We start from the raw sequence: 18502 nt of genomic DNA on the forward strand, positions 1-18502 counted from the left end.
GCATCAAAAGAAATTTGTTGATGATGACTATCACAATAATTACAATCTGATCATACTAAGCAATTTTAATTTAACCTAAATTATGTACTACAAAATAATACATAATAGTCTCCCATTTTATACCGCTAACGCGGCTTTGGGAGTACAGCAGGGTAGTCTGCAAATCTAGGGCCTACGGTATACAAGAAAGGTAACAGAGCCAGTGCTACGCTTCAACCGCCTATAGGGCTTTTCATTCACTGTCATTTGTTTCGAGCTTCTGTCATATGTCGTATAATCCGTGTATATTAATATTATACACAGATTATACAATATATTGTTTTGTTTCGAGCTTCTGTCATATGTCGTATAATCCGTGTATATTAATATTATACACAGATTATACAATATATGACAGAAGCTCGGAACAAATGACAATCGATGAAAAGTCCTATTATGTAACGCAGGTGGGGGGGTCAAAAATCGCGTTACGTAATACTTGAACGCTCCCTACCCCTGGTTTTACCCAAGGCTGAGTCGACCAGGGGCCTATAGACATTTTTAGAACCCAACACCCAAGAAAAACAGTTGAACAGTTGAAAAGAAAAATAGTAGATTTAAGATAAAAACTAACTAGTAATAAAAACGTTTAGTGGAATTTATAATTTAGGATATTGAGTGAACAGTAAAAATTAAACAGCTTTATAACTGAAAAATCATACGAGAAAAGGATAAAAATACATTACTAAATAGATATTAAATAAAACAATAATTTTACTCTATTTAAGTTTTACAAAAATTCTAAATTGATTTCTTTTTGTTTCAGATTTGGACCCTTACAACAGCTACCTTCTACAGCAACACCAAGTCCAGCAGAGTCACCATATGCACCACCACACTCAGTCCCCCTTCACCACTCCCTCCCCGCCCTCTCCCCCCATCAGGCACTCAATACCAACCTCCGTAATCCAGGCAGCTACCAGTAGTATGTACGACGACCCTTATATGCTAGGATTTTCCCCAAGAAAGCTAAAAAAAGTAAAGAAACAAAAATTGGGTGAAACCGGAACGGTGAAGAGGAAGTCAAGGGAAGGATCTACAACGTACCTTTGGGAGTTCTTACTCAAGTTATTACAAGATAGAGAATACTGCCCTAGGTATATAAAATGGACGAATAGGGAAAAGGGCGTCTTCAAGTTAGTCGATTCCAAAGCTGTTTCAAGGTTGTGGGGTATGCACAAGAACAAACCTGATATGAATTACGAAACCATGGGTAGAGCCTTAAGATATTATTACCAGAGGGGCATTTTAGCTAAAGTAGATGGTCAGAGGCTAGTTTACCAATTTGTAGAGGTACCTAAGGATATAGTCGAAATAGACTGCACAGGTGCAGCGTAATCTGTTTTTTCTTCCTCAAAGAGTAAAACTCAACATCAGCCGGTGGTGAAAGCCGGTTGTGTCTCGAAAAAGTACAACAAATCACAAATTATTTATTTAGAAATATTCAATTTCTAGATTGTATATATTAGCTATGACTCAAAAGATAGTAACAACGAATTTTTGCAGTTTGTAGCATTCTTAAAGATCTCATAAAGAAGTCATTTTGTGGTAAAAGCAAAGACAAACTAGCGATCCGAAGAGAGAGAGAGAGCCGTAATCTTGCTATTTGATTTTTACAGTTGACTTTCCAACAGTAAAAGTACAAAGAGGTGCCACTATTAGTTACCGTGTAACTGCGAGTAAAGCACATAAGTATAGTAGAAACGGAATTCGGTCAGAATGCGTAAAAAAGTGGCGGTATCAATGTTTGGTATAAATCTACAAGAAATTCGAATAGCTGCTGTAACGACAAGCACTTGCCAGTATTTTAACATCCCATTAATCATTGTAAATTAGTCATTTTAGAACTTGCAGCAAAAACTTGCATACTAGTACAGTTAAAATAATTAGACGATAAACATTAAGCAAGAGAAATTAAACTTTTTTTTACTTCTAAGGACAAAAACATTATTTGGTTAAAACATCTCGTTTTTGTTGGTAATATATTAATTTTTCTGGACTAAATTACGGTTCTGTTGATAACAATGTTGCCAGACTGAATTTTGTTATGTTCGGTTTAAATTTTCTAGCCGATTTCTGAGTCTACTATACGCTTTGTTCGGGTTTCTTGAGTCTGAGACATTATGTCTGCGTTTCCATTGAGGTTTATTGGGAATAACTTAAGAACTGTTTTGGGATTATCCGTTTCTGTAGGTACTTTATACATTTATTTTTTGGTTACTAAACTCTAAAACAATATTACAAACATTTGTGAAGAAGAAAAGAAAAATAGTATTTAGGCTATAGTTAAGTAGGAAGGTATATTATTGTAGTATGTTGTAATTTTATTATGTTCGGGTTTTAAGATAATATTTATAATTGCGATAACCCTAGAACAGTTCCAAAATTATATGAATGATCCATTTAAAAAATACCATTAAAGGAAACCCAAATAAAGCTATTATATTATGTTGGTCATTAAGTCCTTGATCTGATTAGGTAGTAGATACCTACAACATGTTTGGCAAAAATTATTCTTCATTCATCAAAATAATCTCTTTTAGCGACGATACAAATCATTAAAACAGTTTCCTAATGTTTCGATGCCACCATTGTAAAACGATTTATCTTTTCCTTAAAAATAGGCTTCAGTTTCGCGATTAATTACTTTCAGTTTCGCTACCACGTAGCATTTTTTTAGATCCGAAAAAAGGTGGCAATCGCTAGGAGTCAGATCTGGACTACAGGGAGGGTGCGGAAGCAATTTAAAGCTCAATTCGTGCATTTTTACCATTTTTTCATCGACTGTGTGTACAAACGACCATATTTTCGTTTGAAGGTTAGGACTACCGAAATGTCATAATAATATGGAAAATTCATTAGAGTCGCAATCTCATGGTTAGGTACGGGACTTATTGACCGACGTAATACATCTTTAAAAATACCTCATTTTTGTTCATTTTTTTGAAAAATGAATAAGCACTGCCAAAATGGCAACAAAAGATTATGGTTCCGCTCAAATATGGATATTTAGATATTGATGTAAATTTAGATAAAAATCGACTAATAAATCTGTATCCTTAGGTGACCTGAAAGATGGAAAGGTTGTGATTTGAAAAAGAACATTGTAAACATGTTGTAGAATTAAAAAAATGTACCGTACACCACTATTTCATACAGTTACAATAAATTTAAGCATTTATCCGAACGTTTGGACCAATTTAAGACAATTTCTGGCATTTGAACAGCACATTGTTAATCAGTTATACCTCTATGTTTGTTGTCCCAATAAGTGTCCTGTGGTTTGCCATATTACAAGTTCTTCCTGTTTTATTTGATTTAGACACAGTTTAATGCTACAGAATCGGTTAATTCACCCTCGAATTTTGACGGTTCCAATTTTGCAATCCACTCCTGAGACAAAATTTTGAATGCGACCGATAACGACCAATCACGGCAACCGTAAGCTGCCGTTAGCTGTCATTCATCTGTGCGAAGGACCAAAATTTATGGAACAAAAAACAAAGGATTTTCGCGGAGTGACCTTACTGATTCTTTAGCATTGCACTGTGGTTTAGATAAGCAAGCAACAAATGTTCAAAAGTAACCTGCATTTAAAGTGCTTTTCACAGAACAGTTGTACAAAGAAATAATCTGTTGGTTAGCCGTTGAAGATTGTTTAAGATGGTTGATCTGTAAATACAAAGTTTATAAGAACTTTTAACAAATAAAATGTATCACTGTTGATTTTGTATAGTATGGAATAGTGACAATTTTGTTATATAAGATTTTTTATAAAAGTATATACCTAAAATGTTAAGTAAAAATATCAATTATAATAGTAATAATATTAAAGTTAGTCGGATTTGTGAGATTTGTGATAAGAGTAGGTTTTTGGGGGAAGTCTTTTTCCAAATTTTTGTTACCCACGATGGAGATACCTATATTTTAATGCCATTCGCAGGAATGATATTAAATTTATGCGTCTTCCATCGTATATATTTTAATTATAAAGGAAGGTGCTTTAAAATGGATTAGAAAAGACTGCGAGGTGCCTAGTGATTGACAGAAAAACAAATGAATGTCAATGTGTAGCTCTCTTTTTGTTTTTCTTTGATTGAAGAGTGGCAAATCTTTTGGCTTTGATCTCAGTTTGTACACAATAAATCATGGTCGATTTTTGAATAGAGAAAAGTGATATAGATCAAAAGGAATACAAGATGGGTCACTACTGTTGTATTTTTTTATCAAATAAATTCAAAGTATCATTGATTACAATATATTTGATACAAAAGAAGAAAATATATAAATAATTGTTAATAGTTCAATATACTCGATATTAGTGGCTCTTTTTGTAGATAGGTAATTTTATAAATTATAAAGAGAACAAAAAAAATTGTAAATAGAAATATGTTGATTCGTACTTATGTTAAATTCAATTTTGGGTCATTTAACTTTTTGAAAAATAAAGTAAGTTAGTAAGTGTACATTCTGTATAGTATTTATTTAATAATTTCGAAATATCACATATAATTTTTGTAAATTGTTTGTAACTTTCTGTGATTTTTATAATTTTAGTTGTTTTTTTTTCTAAATTTGTTGTTAAACGTATGTACCTAAATGATAATGTGTCTTGAAATCTACAGCTCAGTGCAAATCAGGACGAGATATATGAAATAATTATTAAACATGTAGAATTAGCTCTAAAATATTAAAACCTAACCCAGGATTTGTCTCAGCGGAAATTTGTACTATACTATTAAGATAATTGAAATGTGTAGAAAAACAGTTGTATGTGTTAATGTGTAAAAATATGCACAACAAACGTAGTGTGCGCTTTCAAATCTGACAAGCAATTTGGTAAAATCCTTAGACGATACGAAAAAAGTCTACCTCCTTACTCTAGGACTTAAAGAGTGTTGAATTCTCTTCGATAATTGCATTGCCAGTTGACAGATGTCAGTATAAGACATATATTGATCATAGAGGTATATATTGACATAGAGGGAGCCTACCTTCCGCGCTTCCTGACGACAAGATCTCAGGGGACTGGTTTGCTGCATCTCCTTCTAACACATTGTATCGAGAATTTATAATGACATTCAGTGTGAATATAGGCACGGAAGAGGAGGACAACTGTATACTACATTCGCTCTCGCGAGATTTTTTTTGAGACATTCGGAATAGGAAACGTACAACACAAAAATTCCTACCTCACACTATTAACTGCTAAAATCAACTCAAATCAACTTAATCTTTCATTAAAAAAAGAAGAATTATTAGAAATAGTGGGAGTGTCTACTAATCTCATAAAATTTTGTGAAGTTTATTTCTACAAAATATTTTTATTTTGTACAATAAATAATTTTCTCATTGCTATCAATACATTATAATGGTTTAGATAAATAAATATTGATTGGCGTAAGGTTTATGTTATTTTTATGTCTGTTTACTATTAATAATATTGGATATGAGCAGGTGCGTTGGTTTTGTAGTAATTTCCAGTCACTTCTGACAACTGAATTTTTCAAAAAAGAAATTACTAACGTCAGTGTCAAAAAAAATCTCGCGAGAGCGAATGTAGTATAGCAGCTTTACTATGCGTAAGAGTGAAACAGCACTAATCCAAATAAAAAAGATGGTGTCGTCACTTCGCTCTGAATGACACTCTCTCTATGCTAATATTTAACTCTATGATATTGATCTTTATGAACATAGCTAAATATTTTTCATAAAACCATATAAAATATTTTGCATTGACAGTTGACAGATGTTATTATAAGACATAAAACTTGACCTTCATGTTCTGCAGCTACCTATATTCCATAAAAGCCAAATTTTTCATAACTGCATAATAAGTTTACTTATCGAGCTTATCAATTTTAGTTAAATTCCATTCAGTTCTACTTATATAATAATCAAAACTATAGTAGGTTTGTTCATTAACGAGTTAATACATTTTATTATTTTTCTCTTCGAATTTTTCTTCTTTTCGTCAACTACTATGTACTTATAATTCAATCATATTATCTACTGCAATAGCTTTTTTACATTCAATATACAATACGCGTTTTTATTTCGTAGCTATGATCTCAGATACCTATCCTTATCTAATATTACCACATTACAGCCCAAATAGTAGGTATATGACACATAAAAAGTATAGGGCTTTTCATCGATTGTCATTTGTTTCGAGGTTCTGTCATATGTAGTATAATCTGTGTAATATTAATATACACGGATTATACGACACATGACAGAAGCTCGAAACTAATAACTGTGAATGAAAAGCCCTATTATCACTGTCTGCCAACTGTCATTCGTCTGTCAATAGGGCTTTTCAACGATTCTCATTTGTTTCGAGCATCTGTCATATGTCGTATAATCCGTGTATAATATTAATATACACAGATTATACAACGTATGACAGAAGCTCGAAACAAATGACTGTTGTTGAAAAGCCCTATACAAAAGTGTTATCAGGATGTTAGAAATTGTTGTAACAATTATTTAAAATGTTGTTAGATTTGAAGCGGTACAAGATTTGTTGACTAATCGTCCAAATAACATGTGATATGTTTGCATGGTTGTTAATTGTCACCATTTAGCAAATATATAGAAACACGTTAAATAACTGAATGTTTATAATTTTGAATGTGTACTTGATTTATTGTTGTTCACAAAATCCTGTTCATAGGCATAGCTAGAACGAAAACCCAAATCATTTCAAATGTTCCACTTGTGGAAAGGCCAACAACAGAGTTTTATCTAACTACGCCTATTCTTTACTTATCTGATTTGCTGGATATACATCACTAACGAATATATCTTATATAATTTTACATCAAATAAATGAAAAAACTATGTAATTTTTGGTGATATTGCAATAGAAATGTTTGTTTTGTATATATAGATAATTTTTATTCTAGCTGAAAAAATACCTACCTTTAGATAAGAATTTTATTGATTTTAAAATACAATATTGTATAGTTTTTATTTAGTTTAAGACAAGGTACTTCTTTATATATAGTTTATTGTAATATTTTGTCTCTACGAAAATATAATATTGTCAAAAATATATTGTTTTATTTCCTCAATCATTTCCTTTAAATATAAAAGATATGCATACATGCATAGTATATTTTTATATACCTAAGATTAAAAAAAAGTATAACGCAAATAATATTAAAATAATGTAACAAAACAATTTTCGAAAAATCAATAATTTCTTAGATGGAAATAACTGTTTCAAAAATAACAAAACCAATGCCAAAAAATGATAACGGAAATAACTATTATAAAAGTATTACTTCTTATATAAAAAAGAACATCTATTTTCTACAAATTTCAATTCTCAACATACCAATACCAATTATAGGGATAATTTTTTGGAATGTCTAATTTTATGACAAAAAATAAATTTTGTATTAGGTTTGTTCGTAGAACGATCAGCAACCGTTGCCAACCATCAGACGCATGCGCGTTCGTAGTCTACGAACGCTAACTGTTACCTGCGCAACGCTAACTGTTCACTGCGCATGCGTCTGATGGTTGGCAACGGTTGCTGATCGATTGGATCGTACTACGAACAAACCTATAGGGCTTTTCATTCACAGTCATTTGTTTCGAGCTTCTGTCATGTGTCACATAATATTAATATATCTACGACATACGTTATTGGAATATACAATAATACAAACCAAAGACGTATGACGTAGATATCTTAATATTATGTGACACATGACAGAAGCTCGAAACAAATGACAATCGATGAAAAGCCCTATTAATACATACTTTACAAAATGAGAGTTAAAATTTGGGCGAGAGCGTTTATGACAGTCTAAATTTTGGCGAATTCGTCATTCGAACTCGAGAACTTCAAGTTAAAGAAATTCAATCAAAACTTACTATGTACTATGGTTTGTTTTTAAACCAGGAGCAGTAAACTAAAAAGACAGATTCACACCAAATACATCTTCTTTTTTGGTTGATCATATCGGCCTATAAATAACAACTGTTATTTATATAAAAGTAGACTAAAAATCTAAAAATTAAAGGAATACATACCTTAAGGCTGTATGACACTATACATTTTCTTGTATCATTTCTAATATCGTTTCTGATATGTCAAAAAAATGCATAGTGTCATACACAGATACAAGAAACGATATCAGAAACGATACAAGAATTTGTGTCAGGCACAGATTATTGTACAAGAACTGCGCCAATTTCTGCGCAAAGAGCAAAAACGTAAAACCTGCTGGTAAAACATCTAAAATGTCATAATTACTTACTCATAATGGCGGCTGAAATGAAAATGGGATAATGTATTGATGAATTTATTTGTGTTTTTGTACATATTATTTATAAATCTTTTATTGATACTTAATATACCGTTTGGTATGGACTACTGTTCTACTAATAACCATATATTTAGCTCCTAGTAAAGTTCAAACTATAAATTTAGGTTTCATGGTGCATAATTTTTTAATAGACGAAAATACAATAGTTCCTAATTTGGATCAAACTGAAGATAATTCTAATGCAAATATTTTAGCACAAATATCAAAACAAAATAAAAACACAAATAATCAACCTCAGTCAACGTAAAATTCTGGTTAACATTAAAATGTTAATTATATAAAAGTTTATAAATTTTATAAAATATTTAAAATCAGCTGTGTCTGTAGATGCAGTACTACCATAACGTGACACAGGGTGACAAACAAAATTTCGACCAATCACGTGCCGAATTTCATACAATTTTCGATACAAGAACTTGCATAGTGTCATACAGGGCACAAATGTACGTACAAGAAATGATACAAGAAAATGTATACAAGAAACGATATCAGAAACGATATTAGAAATGGTACAAGAAAATGCATAGTGTCATACAGCCTTTAGAATCTTAAAAAACACAAAAAATCGCTGATATAACTTAATTAACCTAAATATTTGATTAACCTATGAAATGCCAGTAGTGTCAAAATTTCATAACTGTCATTAGTGTCAAAATTTCATAACAGTGGAGTAAACTTGCCTGAGGTTGGACCAATTACAAATAAGCATTACAGCGCGGTAAATTTGAATTACTCCTCTTGGTTTAAAAACAGACCATACAGAATAGTAACGTATTACTTGTTGCATAATTATAAGGGGATATAAATAGGTAGGTTTAAATTTTCAGAAAGCATTCCTCAAAAATTTGCTAAATTAAAAAGGAAATAATAAAAGGCAAAATGTCAGGTTTGGCTGTAAGTTTTTTGAAGAGTAATGTTTATGCACATTTGCTACCATAGTTTGCATATTATTTTACAAGATTTTATATGGAATATTCACTTCATAATTTTAATAATTATTCTGCCATCTATTCCTCAATGACTACACTAGTTGCGTAATTGTTTAGACATTACTCGCTAGATGTCAATTCGAGTTGGTGTATGACTGGTTGTATAATAATCATTTAAAATTTTGATTTTATAAAAATTCCATTACGCATTCGCCAAAATTTAGACTGTCAAAAACGCTCTCACCAAAATTTTAACTGTCATTTTTGTAAATTTATCATAAAATTGGAAAATGATTGGAAAGTTTAAATGTGGTATACTCGGTTCGGTGGTCCCAGTCCCAATTGTCGAGTAAAATTAATTACTTTTTTGCGACTTGTGACGGTGAAATTCTAGGCGACATGTGATTAAAAAAACTGAAAAGATTAAAACAAAAGTTTGAAATTTTATAGCCGTTTATAGATTAGTATGTATTTACAAATCGTCGGCATCATATGAAAATTCCGTAAGTACCAAAATGTAAATTTTATAGGAGGTGAAAAAACAGTTTTTATCTTAGAGTAGGCAATTATAATAATAATTGTAGTTTTTTTGGAATCATGTTAGTTTTGAAACATAATTTCAGGAATGTTAAAAGAAATATCTTTTACTTTTAGTTTGGATAATTTAATGGACAGACAAAAATCACACAAAAATTGAATGTGGACTTACGCAAATTTTATTTAAAAAGAAAACTATTATTTTATTAAAAATTTTATATTAGTCGCTAAAAAAAGAGGCTAATAACAAAATGATAGACATTTATAAATCTATATTAACTAAAAATAAAAATTACGCACAAAAATAAAGCTTAACCATGTTCAAGGCTATCATAGAAGAAAGGATCGTAATCTGATTCCATGGTACTTTTTAGGGATTGAAGATGTTCAAATTTCTCCCGTTTAATTTTTAATTTACCTTGGTAAAGTTTTGGCAATTTTTTCATGGGAACAATAATTGAGCATGTCTTATCGAATCTGACGGGAAGGATCTGAAACTCATCAGAATGCTTAATCTCATATTCTATGGATCCGTCTGAATTGTATTTTAATGCTCTAATATTTTGCACTGTAGGATCATCAGTTTTACGTCCAGGACGAATTGAATTGACCAAGTTGATTTTAGAAAAATCTTTAAAATAAGCAATCTTTAAATATTGTACATCATAAGGTCTTGGGTTTTTTATCAAATTAACATAGTCGGCTCATAGAGCAAATCAAATTAACATAGAGCATTTTCTTCGACTCTCCCCTTCAGATTTTTGGTTTCTGGCTCTTTTGATACTTGAGCCAGCGGCGCTGTTCCACTGACAAATACGTTTTTTTCTTCCCATGTAAAGCTCCAGAATTTTTGAAATGTCTTTCTTCTTCGCTTAAACTATAACATTTGAAAGTGATTTTTTTCGACGTTCTTTCTTCACACGAACACCTTATTTATAATTTCCTTTCATGTTTCTGATACACTCTTTTTTAAACTTTTTATTGCATCGGATAAATAATCTGAATTTAAAGAAAAATTGCTAACGTCGCTTAAAACAACAACTTTGGGCTCGGATTTTCCACGGCGTTTATTGGCATCATAATAACCGTTAGCTTGTTTTTATGTTGGCTCGAGGAAGCACCATCTTTATCTTCACTTGTAAGTGTCACTTTGCTTAGTATTTTAAAGCTTCTTGAACTCTCATTCATTCTGACAAAAAAGTTAAGTCTGATTTATATATGTATTTCACGAATATATTATACGAATTTCACGCGTGAATTAAATGCACGGGTTTCAAATAAACACCCTGGTACTGGGTACATGGAAATCAGCCCAAAACATAGGACCTTTGGCTTTGTGCATAACTTGTCCTATGATATTGAAATTGAATGATCTGGAGGTGAAATATAAAAAAGGAACAAAAATGCGTCAGTACACTCGTAATTTGTTCTGTTGTCCTTTATTTTATTTATAAAATCACAACACGTGCATGAAACCAACAAAGCAAATTTTAATATGAAACTTGCGTAACTCTATTTGCAATGAAAACTGAAAATTGCTTAAGTCCCATGCCTAATTTTAAAGAGAATTTAACAAAAAAACACACCCGTATGGACTTTTTACCTTACTTACCTGAACTATTTGACAGCTAATTACAATAATTATTATTGTTTCACTAAAAAATCTTGTTTTAATAACTGGATGCAATAAATGCAATACCTAACTGGATGCACGTTATTAAATCACGTTCACAGTGTAGAATGTGCGGACTTACGCAAAATTCACGTTGCTTCAGATAACGTCGGATGTAGGCCACATTCAAATCCATATGTTGTGGCACCATCTAGTAAGTAATAGATAAAATATTTTGTAATGTTATGCAGTTCGAACTGTTTAACAAGATGGCATTAAAATACGGATTCTCTTAAAAAGTGGACTTAAGCAATTTTCACATGAGGCCGACGAAATGGAAAGTTTAAAAAAAAGTAATGAATAGACACTCCCATTATTATTTATGATTATTTTCTTTTTCAATGAAAAAAGTGACGATGAGGAGTTTTTGAAATAAGCGAACTTCTTTTCATGAGCATTTTTCAGTGCGTCACAAATGATAGAAAAAAAGGTAAGTCCGTGATAATATACATTTTAGTGATATGACATTTTAGTTAAATCTGACAGTTGTCATATTTTATTTGCAATTTGGCATAAATACAAATCAATTGTGTTTATTGCATTTATAAAATGGTATTTTCTTTGATTTGTATAGTCTTTTAAATTGTTCAGATTATATTCGTAGATATATTATATAATTCGCAAATTATGATTATAGCGCCATCTATTAACAACTAGAATAAATGTTATAAATGTCACCGTCTAAATGTAATCACAGACGTGCGTTTTTTTCTGTCACATACAATTTAATGCGTTAGAAAGAAATCGAAAAACTGTGACGCACTGAAAGATCCTCATGAGAAAAAGCATACCTATATGAACATTGCGTTTAAAAATTCAATTATTCAACTACAATACTTCTGTACCTATACTTATTCGCAGTGGCGGATCTAGATATTTACCTTAGGAGGGGAAATTTGCCATAGGGGGACTTCCAATGAAAGATTAATCAAAAGACACAAAAAAGATAATCCCAAACCACATATATAATAATAAATGGTATAAATAATAACTTATGCATTAAGTTCCCTTAATTTTCCTCACTAGCGTGTTTATTGGATTGAATTTGTGTGTTTGTGGCTTTGTGAAGTTTCATGTCAGCGAAAATATTTTTATGTTTCAACAATTTGTTTTATTTTGGTCCTTGTTAGGGGGGGGGGCAATTTCCCTCCCCGTAGATCCGCCACTGCTTATTCGTTTTATACCTACTCTTTTCTGGCGTGTTCAACAATTATTTTTATTAATTTCCTACATTTTTATACTCTTTACTTTTACACTTTTTTTACGTAGGTACCTACACGTTTTTTATTGTTTATACGATTAATCAAGAAAAAAGCAATTAACCAGTGGCTACAGTTCATCAAAAATGACGCTTTAATATTTTTTTCTCGAGAATTTACGATTTTAAGATTTATCAAAAAACAGCAGAAAATCAAAGGCTAGAGTCCATGAAAAAATTATGGGATAAAATTTTTTGTTGAAAATCCACGTTTTTTAGTGTTTATAATTTATATGATTAATCAAGGAAAAACCAATTAATATAACCAGAGGCTACAATTCATCAAAAATGACGCTTTAACATTTTTTATGGAGAATTTACCAGTTTTAATGTTTTTAAGATCTATCAAAAATACATCAGAAAATCAAAGGCTATAGTTATAGTCCATGAAAAAATTATGAATTAAAATTTTTTGTTGAAAATCTACTAGTTTTACTGTTATACGATTAGTCGATTAACCAAGGAAAAACCAATTAACCAGAGGCTACAGTTCATCAAAAATAACGATTTAACATTTACTACATTCGAGAATTTACAATTTTTAATGTTTTTAAGATTTATCAAAAATACAGCAAAAAAACAGGCTTATATAGCCCATGAAAAAATTACGGTATAAAATTTTTTGTTAAAAACCTACGTTTTTTACAGTATATACCATTAATCAAGGGAAAACCAATTAACCAGAGGCTATCTACAGTTCATCAAAAATGACGCTTTAATATTTTTATCAAGAATTTACCATTTTTAATGTTTTCAAGATTTATCAAAAATACTGTAGAAAGAATATTATAGCCCATGAAAAAATTATGGGATAAATTTTTTTTAAAACCTACGTTTTTTACAGGTTATACGATTAATCAAGGGAAAACCAATTAACCAGAGGCTGCAGTTCATCAAAAATGACGCTTTAACATTTTTTATCGCGAATTTGCCATTTTTAATGTTTCTAAGATTTATCAAAAATACTGCAGAAAATCAAAGGCATGAAAAAATTATGGGATAAAATTATTTGTTAAAAACCTACGTTTTTTACAGGTTATACTGTTATACCGTTGATTGATAAATATTTATCAGTCAACGTTTATACGATTAATCAAGGGAAAACCAATTAACCAGAGGCTACAGTTCATCAAAGCGAATTTGCCATTTTTCATGTTTTTAAGATTTATCAAAAATACTGCAGAAAATCAAGGCTATAGCCCGTGAAAAATTATGGGATAAAATTATTTGTTAAAAACCTACGTTTTTTAGAGGTTATACGATTAATCAAGGGAAAACCAATTAACCAGAGGCTACAATTCATTGAAAATGACGCTTAAACATTTTTATCACCAATTTGCCATTTTTCATGCTTATAGGTTTATCAAAAATACTGCAGAAAATCAAAGGGCCCATGAAAAAATTATGGGATAAAATTTTTTGTTAAAAAACAAATTTTTTTACTGTTTGTACCATTAATCAAGGGAAAACCAATTAACCAGAGGCTACACTTCATCAAAAATAACATTTTTTATCACGCATTTGCCATTATTTCTAAGATTTAACAATACAACAGAAAATCAAAGGCAACTGATTCAGTTGCCATTAAATTGTTGTAATGTAACCAACTCAATTTACATCCCACTTGTTGGGAAGGTCCATACCTTACCTAAGGGCATTATTCGCATTATTCTGTTTAATCTATATCCATCCTACAGAGATTTAATTAAGTATGCACCTTTAAAGCCGATGCCGCACTGCAGGATGCTAGATGGTCGCTTGGAGGGTGGATCCTGGACGCAGTGAAGAGTGAAATGAAGTCAGTCTCCAACTTACTCCTGAAGAATCGTTTGTTTCATTTGTTACGTTTTATTTGGTTTGTTTTTTAGCATATCGTCCTATTGGAGGTAAAACTCACTAACTACACTTTTCAGAAAGTGGAGAAAAATCGACTTAAAGGTACAAATTGTTTTTTAAATTTACCTGACTTGAATACTGGATTTTTTTCAATGCAACTGCAAAGAATAAATAAAACAGATATTTTAAGCCATGTTTCGTCACATAATAGTGGGTCTACTGGGTGCCAAATTGACATTTTATATACAGAAGTGATGTAACGAATATTCGTATTCGCATTCGCGAATATCCGCATCTTTTTGCATATTCGCATTCGCAAAATTTGTGTGAATGTTTTGGGAATATGAATATCAGAGAAAAAATAATTTGAAAATAACGTTAGATTAATAAAATCAAAATCTATTCTCTTTCTCATCTTTTTTTTTATTAAAAAAAGGTAACTTAACCTCGAATATAATCAGACTATCAGGCTTCCCGCTGTTTTATTATTTGGTATAATGTAAGAAAGCTTAAGATTCAGATTGATTTACACTAAATATCAATTAACTTCTCATTATAAATTTAGAAAACATTTCAAAAATAGAAACAATTTAAAAAAAAGAATGTGTGTACTTTGTACGCACGTAAGAAGTTATACTTCTATTATATGATTTCAACGAAATCAATATACATACTTTAAACAGTTTCTCTACTACTTTCCAAAAATTTTTATTAAAACAATACCAAAAATTAAAAAAATAAAAGAATAAAACACACACAAACACATTGAAAAATGCCACAAATGATTTCTGAACAATAATTGTTGCCAAAATTTTTAATTAAATACGTATTTTCTGAAAAAAAATTATATAATAATATACTTACAATCATAAAATCTATAAAAAAATGATATAACTTGCATTGGGCTTGAACTTCCCGTGTATCCCGCCGTACGAGAGTCAAAGCGATTTCAAACTGCACCACCTTCGCGTATACGTCATGTGGGAATATACACAAACTGAACAACTTTTTGACATTTTGTTTATATGAATTTTTATTAGTTTGATTGTTGTCGAATTAAAATACAACAATATATATAGAGTAAGAAAACGATACATTAGATGAAAATTTGTAAAAAGTTTGTTCGTTATCAGATTATGTAAATTAAAGCATTGCCTACTAGGGGTATAGCATAGCAAGTACTAGGTAAGTAGATACATTATTTTTTTACATTTTCCAAATAGGTATGAAGATAATTTTTTATTGGAATACAACTGAAACATTTAGAATTACGTACCTGTGGCTTTTCAAACTATTTAAAAAGTCACTATAATTATAAATTTGATTTTATTTCTGTCCTCACAACAATAAAAACTAATATATTATACAACATTTTTGTTTACCGATAACCTCCATATTGAACAATTATTGACAGATCATTTCAACACCCAATCAGAGCCCGTATAAAGACTAATACCAAACTGTCAGTGTGCGTATGCGCGCAGATCAATATAAATTCACCCTCAATCTCCATCGCGCCTAAAGAAGTATAACTTCAAAAACTGAACATTCGCTAATGTCGTTATTAGATATTCGCATTCGTATTCGCGAATGTTCAAAAAACGACATTCGTTACATCACTTATATACAGCACTTATTACGCTTTCCTCCATAGCCAGGCTACCCGGGTGGATTATCAAACACGACTGATTTGGGTGGATAGACGCCTGGCGAACCACCGGATGGTTAGATGGTAGTGGGAAGCCACTGCGACTACCGTTGTTTTGTTATTCGTGATATAAGTAGCTGGATGGTCGCCAGGCAGGTATCTACCATCCTACCAAATTCCTGCAGTGCGGCATCGGCCTGAGAGCAAACAGTAGCGATCAACAGGTAGCAACAAACGCGTTCCAAGATTGCGGCTCTAATTTTGAATATTTTGTCGAGATATTTGGCACACATATTCGTAATATAATAAAGAATAGCGGTACAGAGTCCAATTTCAGAAATATGTTAGTATGTGGAAATTACTCATAACTAAATAAAATATTGAAAAAAGGAGCCTGTACCGCCATTAAAAAGAACAAAAAAATACACTTTCTTCAAATAAACTTTTTTATCACGTGCCTAGATTTTGTCACATTGGAACTACTAAAAATCGATTTTTTTATAAGAAATCGAACGTCACTGTCAGTGTCGAATTACGGACGCACTGTTGTCTCACTTTTGAAAGTTTGCAGAACTTTCGCAATCTTGGACCGCGTTTGTTGCTACGGTGTGCTCTTATAATATAACTATATAATATTTAAAGGGCTTTTACCGTAGTATTTCTTTGGTGGCTCAGCTGGCACCAACCTGTTTTAACACTGATGATGATTTTTAGTAAAAATCGAAAACGTTCTGTGATGTAGCCCTTAAAGGGATTTTTAATAAAAATTTTATACCTTTTACAATTTTTGTGATTGATGGTATACAGCAAACTACTGGAAAATTTTTCTTTTCCTTGTGGATTTTTTAAAATCCTGTTTTCAGGTTTTTTTTCTCTACTGGCCTAATATATTGACAAAAATCGGTGAAAGCACACAGCCCTACGTTACTCCTCGCATGGTCTCACCTCTCACCTGATCGGCCAACTTGAACACGTCGGTTCCAACACAAATTCCTGTTCAAATGTCATCCTTTTATATAGTATTTCCTCCTTGTACAACGGCGATAATCTTCTGGTATTGACAATGATCAGTTTATGTACTTATTTTTTTATTTTTGAGTTTCCAACATTATTAGCTTGTTCTGACAAGAGATCTATATTAGTCATCATCATCATTCTCTTTGCCTTATCCCTATGCGGGGTCGGCTTCCCTAATTGCATTTCTCCACACAATTCTATCCTGGGTCATATCAATATTAATCCCCTTTACCAACATGTCCTGCCTAATATTCTCCCCCCACGTCTTCTTTGGTCTTCCTCTCCTACTCCTTCCAGGAATCTGCACTTCAGCTACTCTTCGTATTGGATGTTGAACATGACCAAACCATCTCAACCTATGCTCTCTCATTTTGGCATCAATTGGTGCCACACCTAGACTCCCCACCCTAATATACTCATTTTTAATTTTATCCTTTCTTGTCACTCCACTCATCCATCTAAGCATTCTCATCTCCGCCACATGCATTAGTTGTTCCTCTTTCTTTTTCACTGCCCAACATTCAGTTCCGTACATCATAGCCGGTCTTATGGTTGTTTTATAGAATTTTCCTTTCAGCTTCATTGGAACTTTTCTGTCACACAAGACACCACTCGCTTCCTTCCACTTCATCCATCCACACCCAATTCTAGTGCATGTATCTCCATTACTCTGTAATACCGATCCCAGGTACTTAAAACTATTGCTTTTTACAATCAGTTCACCATCCAAAGATACCATTTTATTTGTAGTAACTCCATCTTTAAATGAACATTCCAAATACTCTTGTCTTTGTCCTACTAAGCTTTAAACCTTTTTCCTCCAGAGCTCGTGTCCACTGTTCCAGTTTTTGTTTTAAGTCTCTTTCACTATTTGCTACTAACACATCATCAGCATACATTAAGCACCATGGAATGTTACCCTGTTATCTGGTCCAAAACTAATGAGAATAAATACGGACTAAGCACCGAGCCTTGGTGCAATCCTACTTTCACATGAAATTTATTGGTCTCTCCCACACCTGTCCTAACACTAGTCCTTACTCCCTCATAATCTTTACATATGCACCAGGGACTCCTCTCTTATTGAGTGTCCACCACAGAATCTCTCGAGGAACTCTATCATATCGATGGCTTAGTGTGAAAACCTCGTACCTCATTTTTTTTTCGAAAATGACATTTTGGTAGTTTTAGTTTGAAAACCAGCCCTGGCAGCTAAGGCCATTC

The 18502-nt window shown here is 31.8% G+C and overlaps 1 protein-coding gene across 2 annotated transcripts in view; it reads left to right on the forward strand.

Moving 5' to 3' along the window:
* The window catches only part of LOC114324522 (ecdysone-induced protein 74EF), an 843335-nt gene extending 836411 nt beyond the window's left edge, over nucleotides 1-6924 (forward strand). For both annotated transcript variants that reach the window (XM_028272381.2, XM_028272382.2), the window contains one exon: nucleotides 806-6924. In XM_028272381.2, the coding sequence (XP_028128182.1) occupies nucleotides 806-1377 (572 nt within the window). In that variant the 3' untranslated portion in view covers nucleotides 1378-6924. The remainder of the gene's footprint in view (nucleotides 1-805) is intronic.
* Nucleotides 6925-18502: the final 11578 nt, after the last annotated feature.

This window comes from Diabrotica virgifera, chromosome 6 (assembly GCF_917563875.1).
Source record: "Diabrotica virgifera virgifera chromosome 6, PGI_DIABVI_V3a".
Lineage (NCBI taxonomy): Eukaryota > Metazoa > Arthropoda > Insecta > Coleoptera > Chrysomelidae > Diabrotica > Diabrotica virgifera.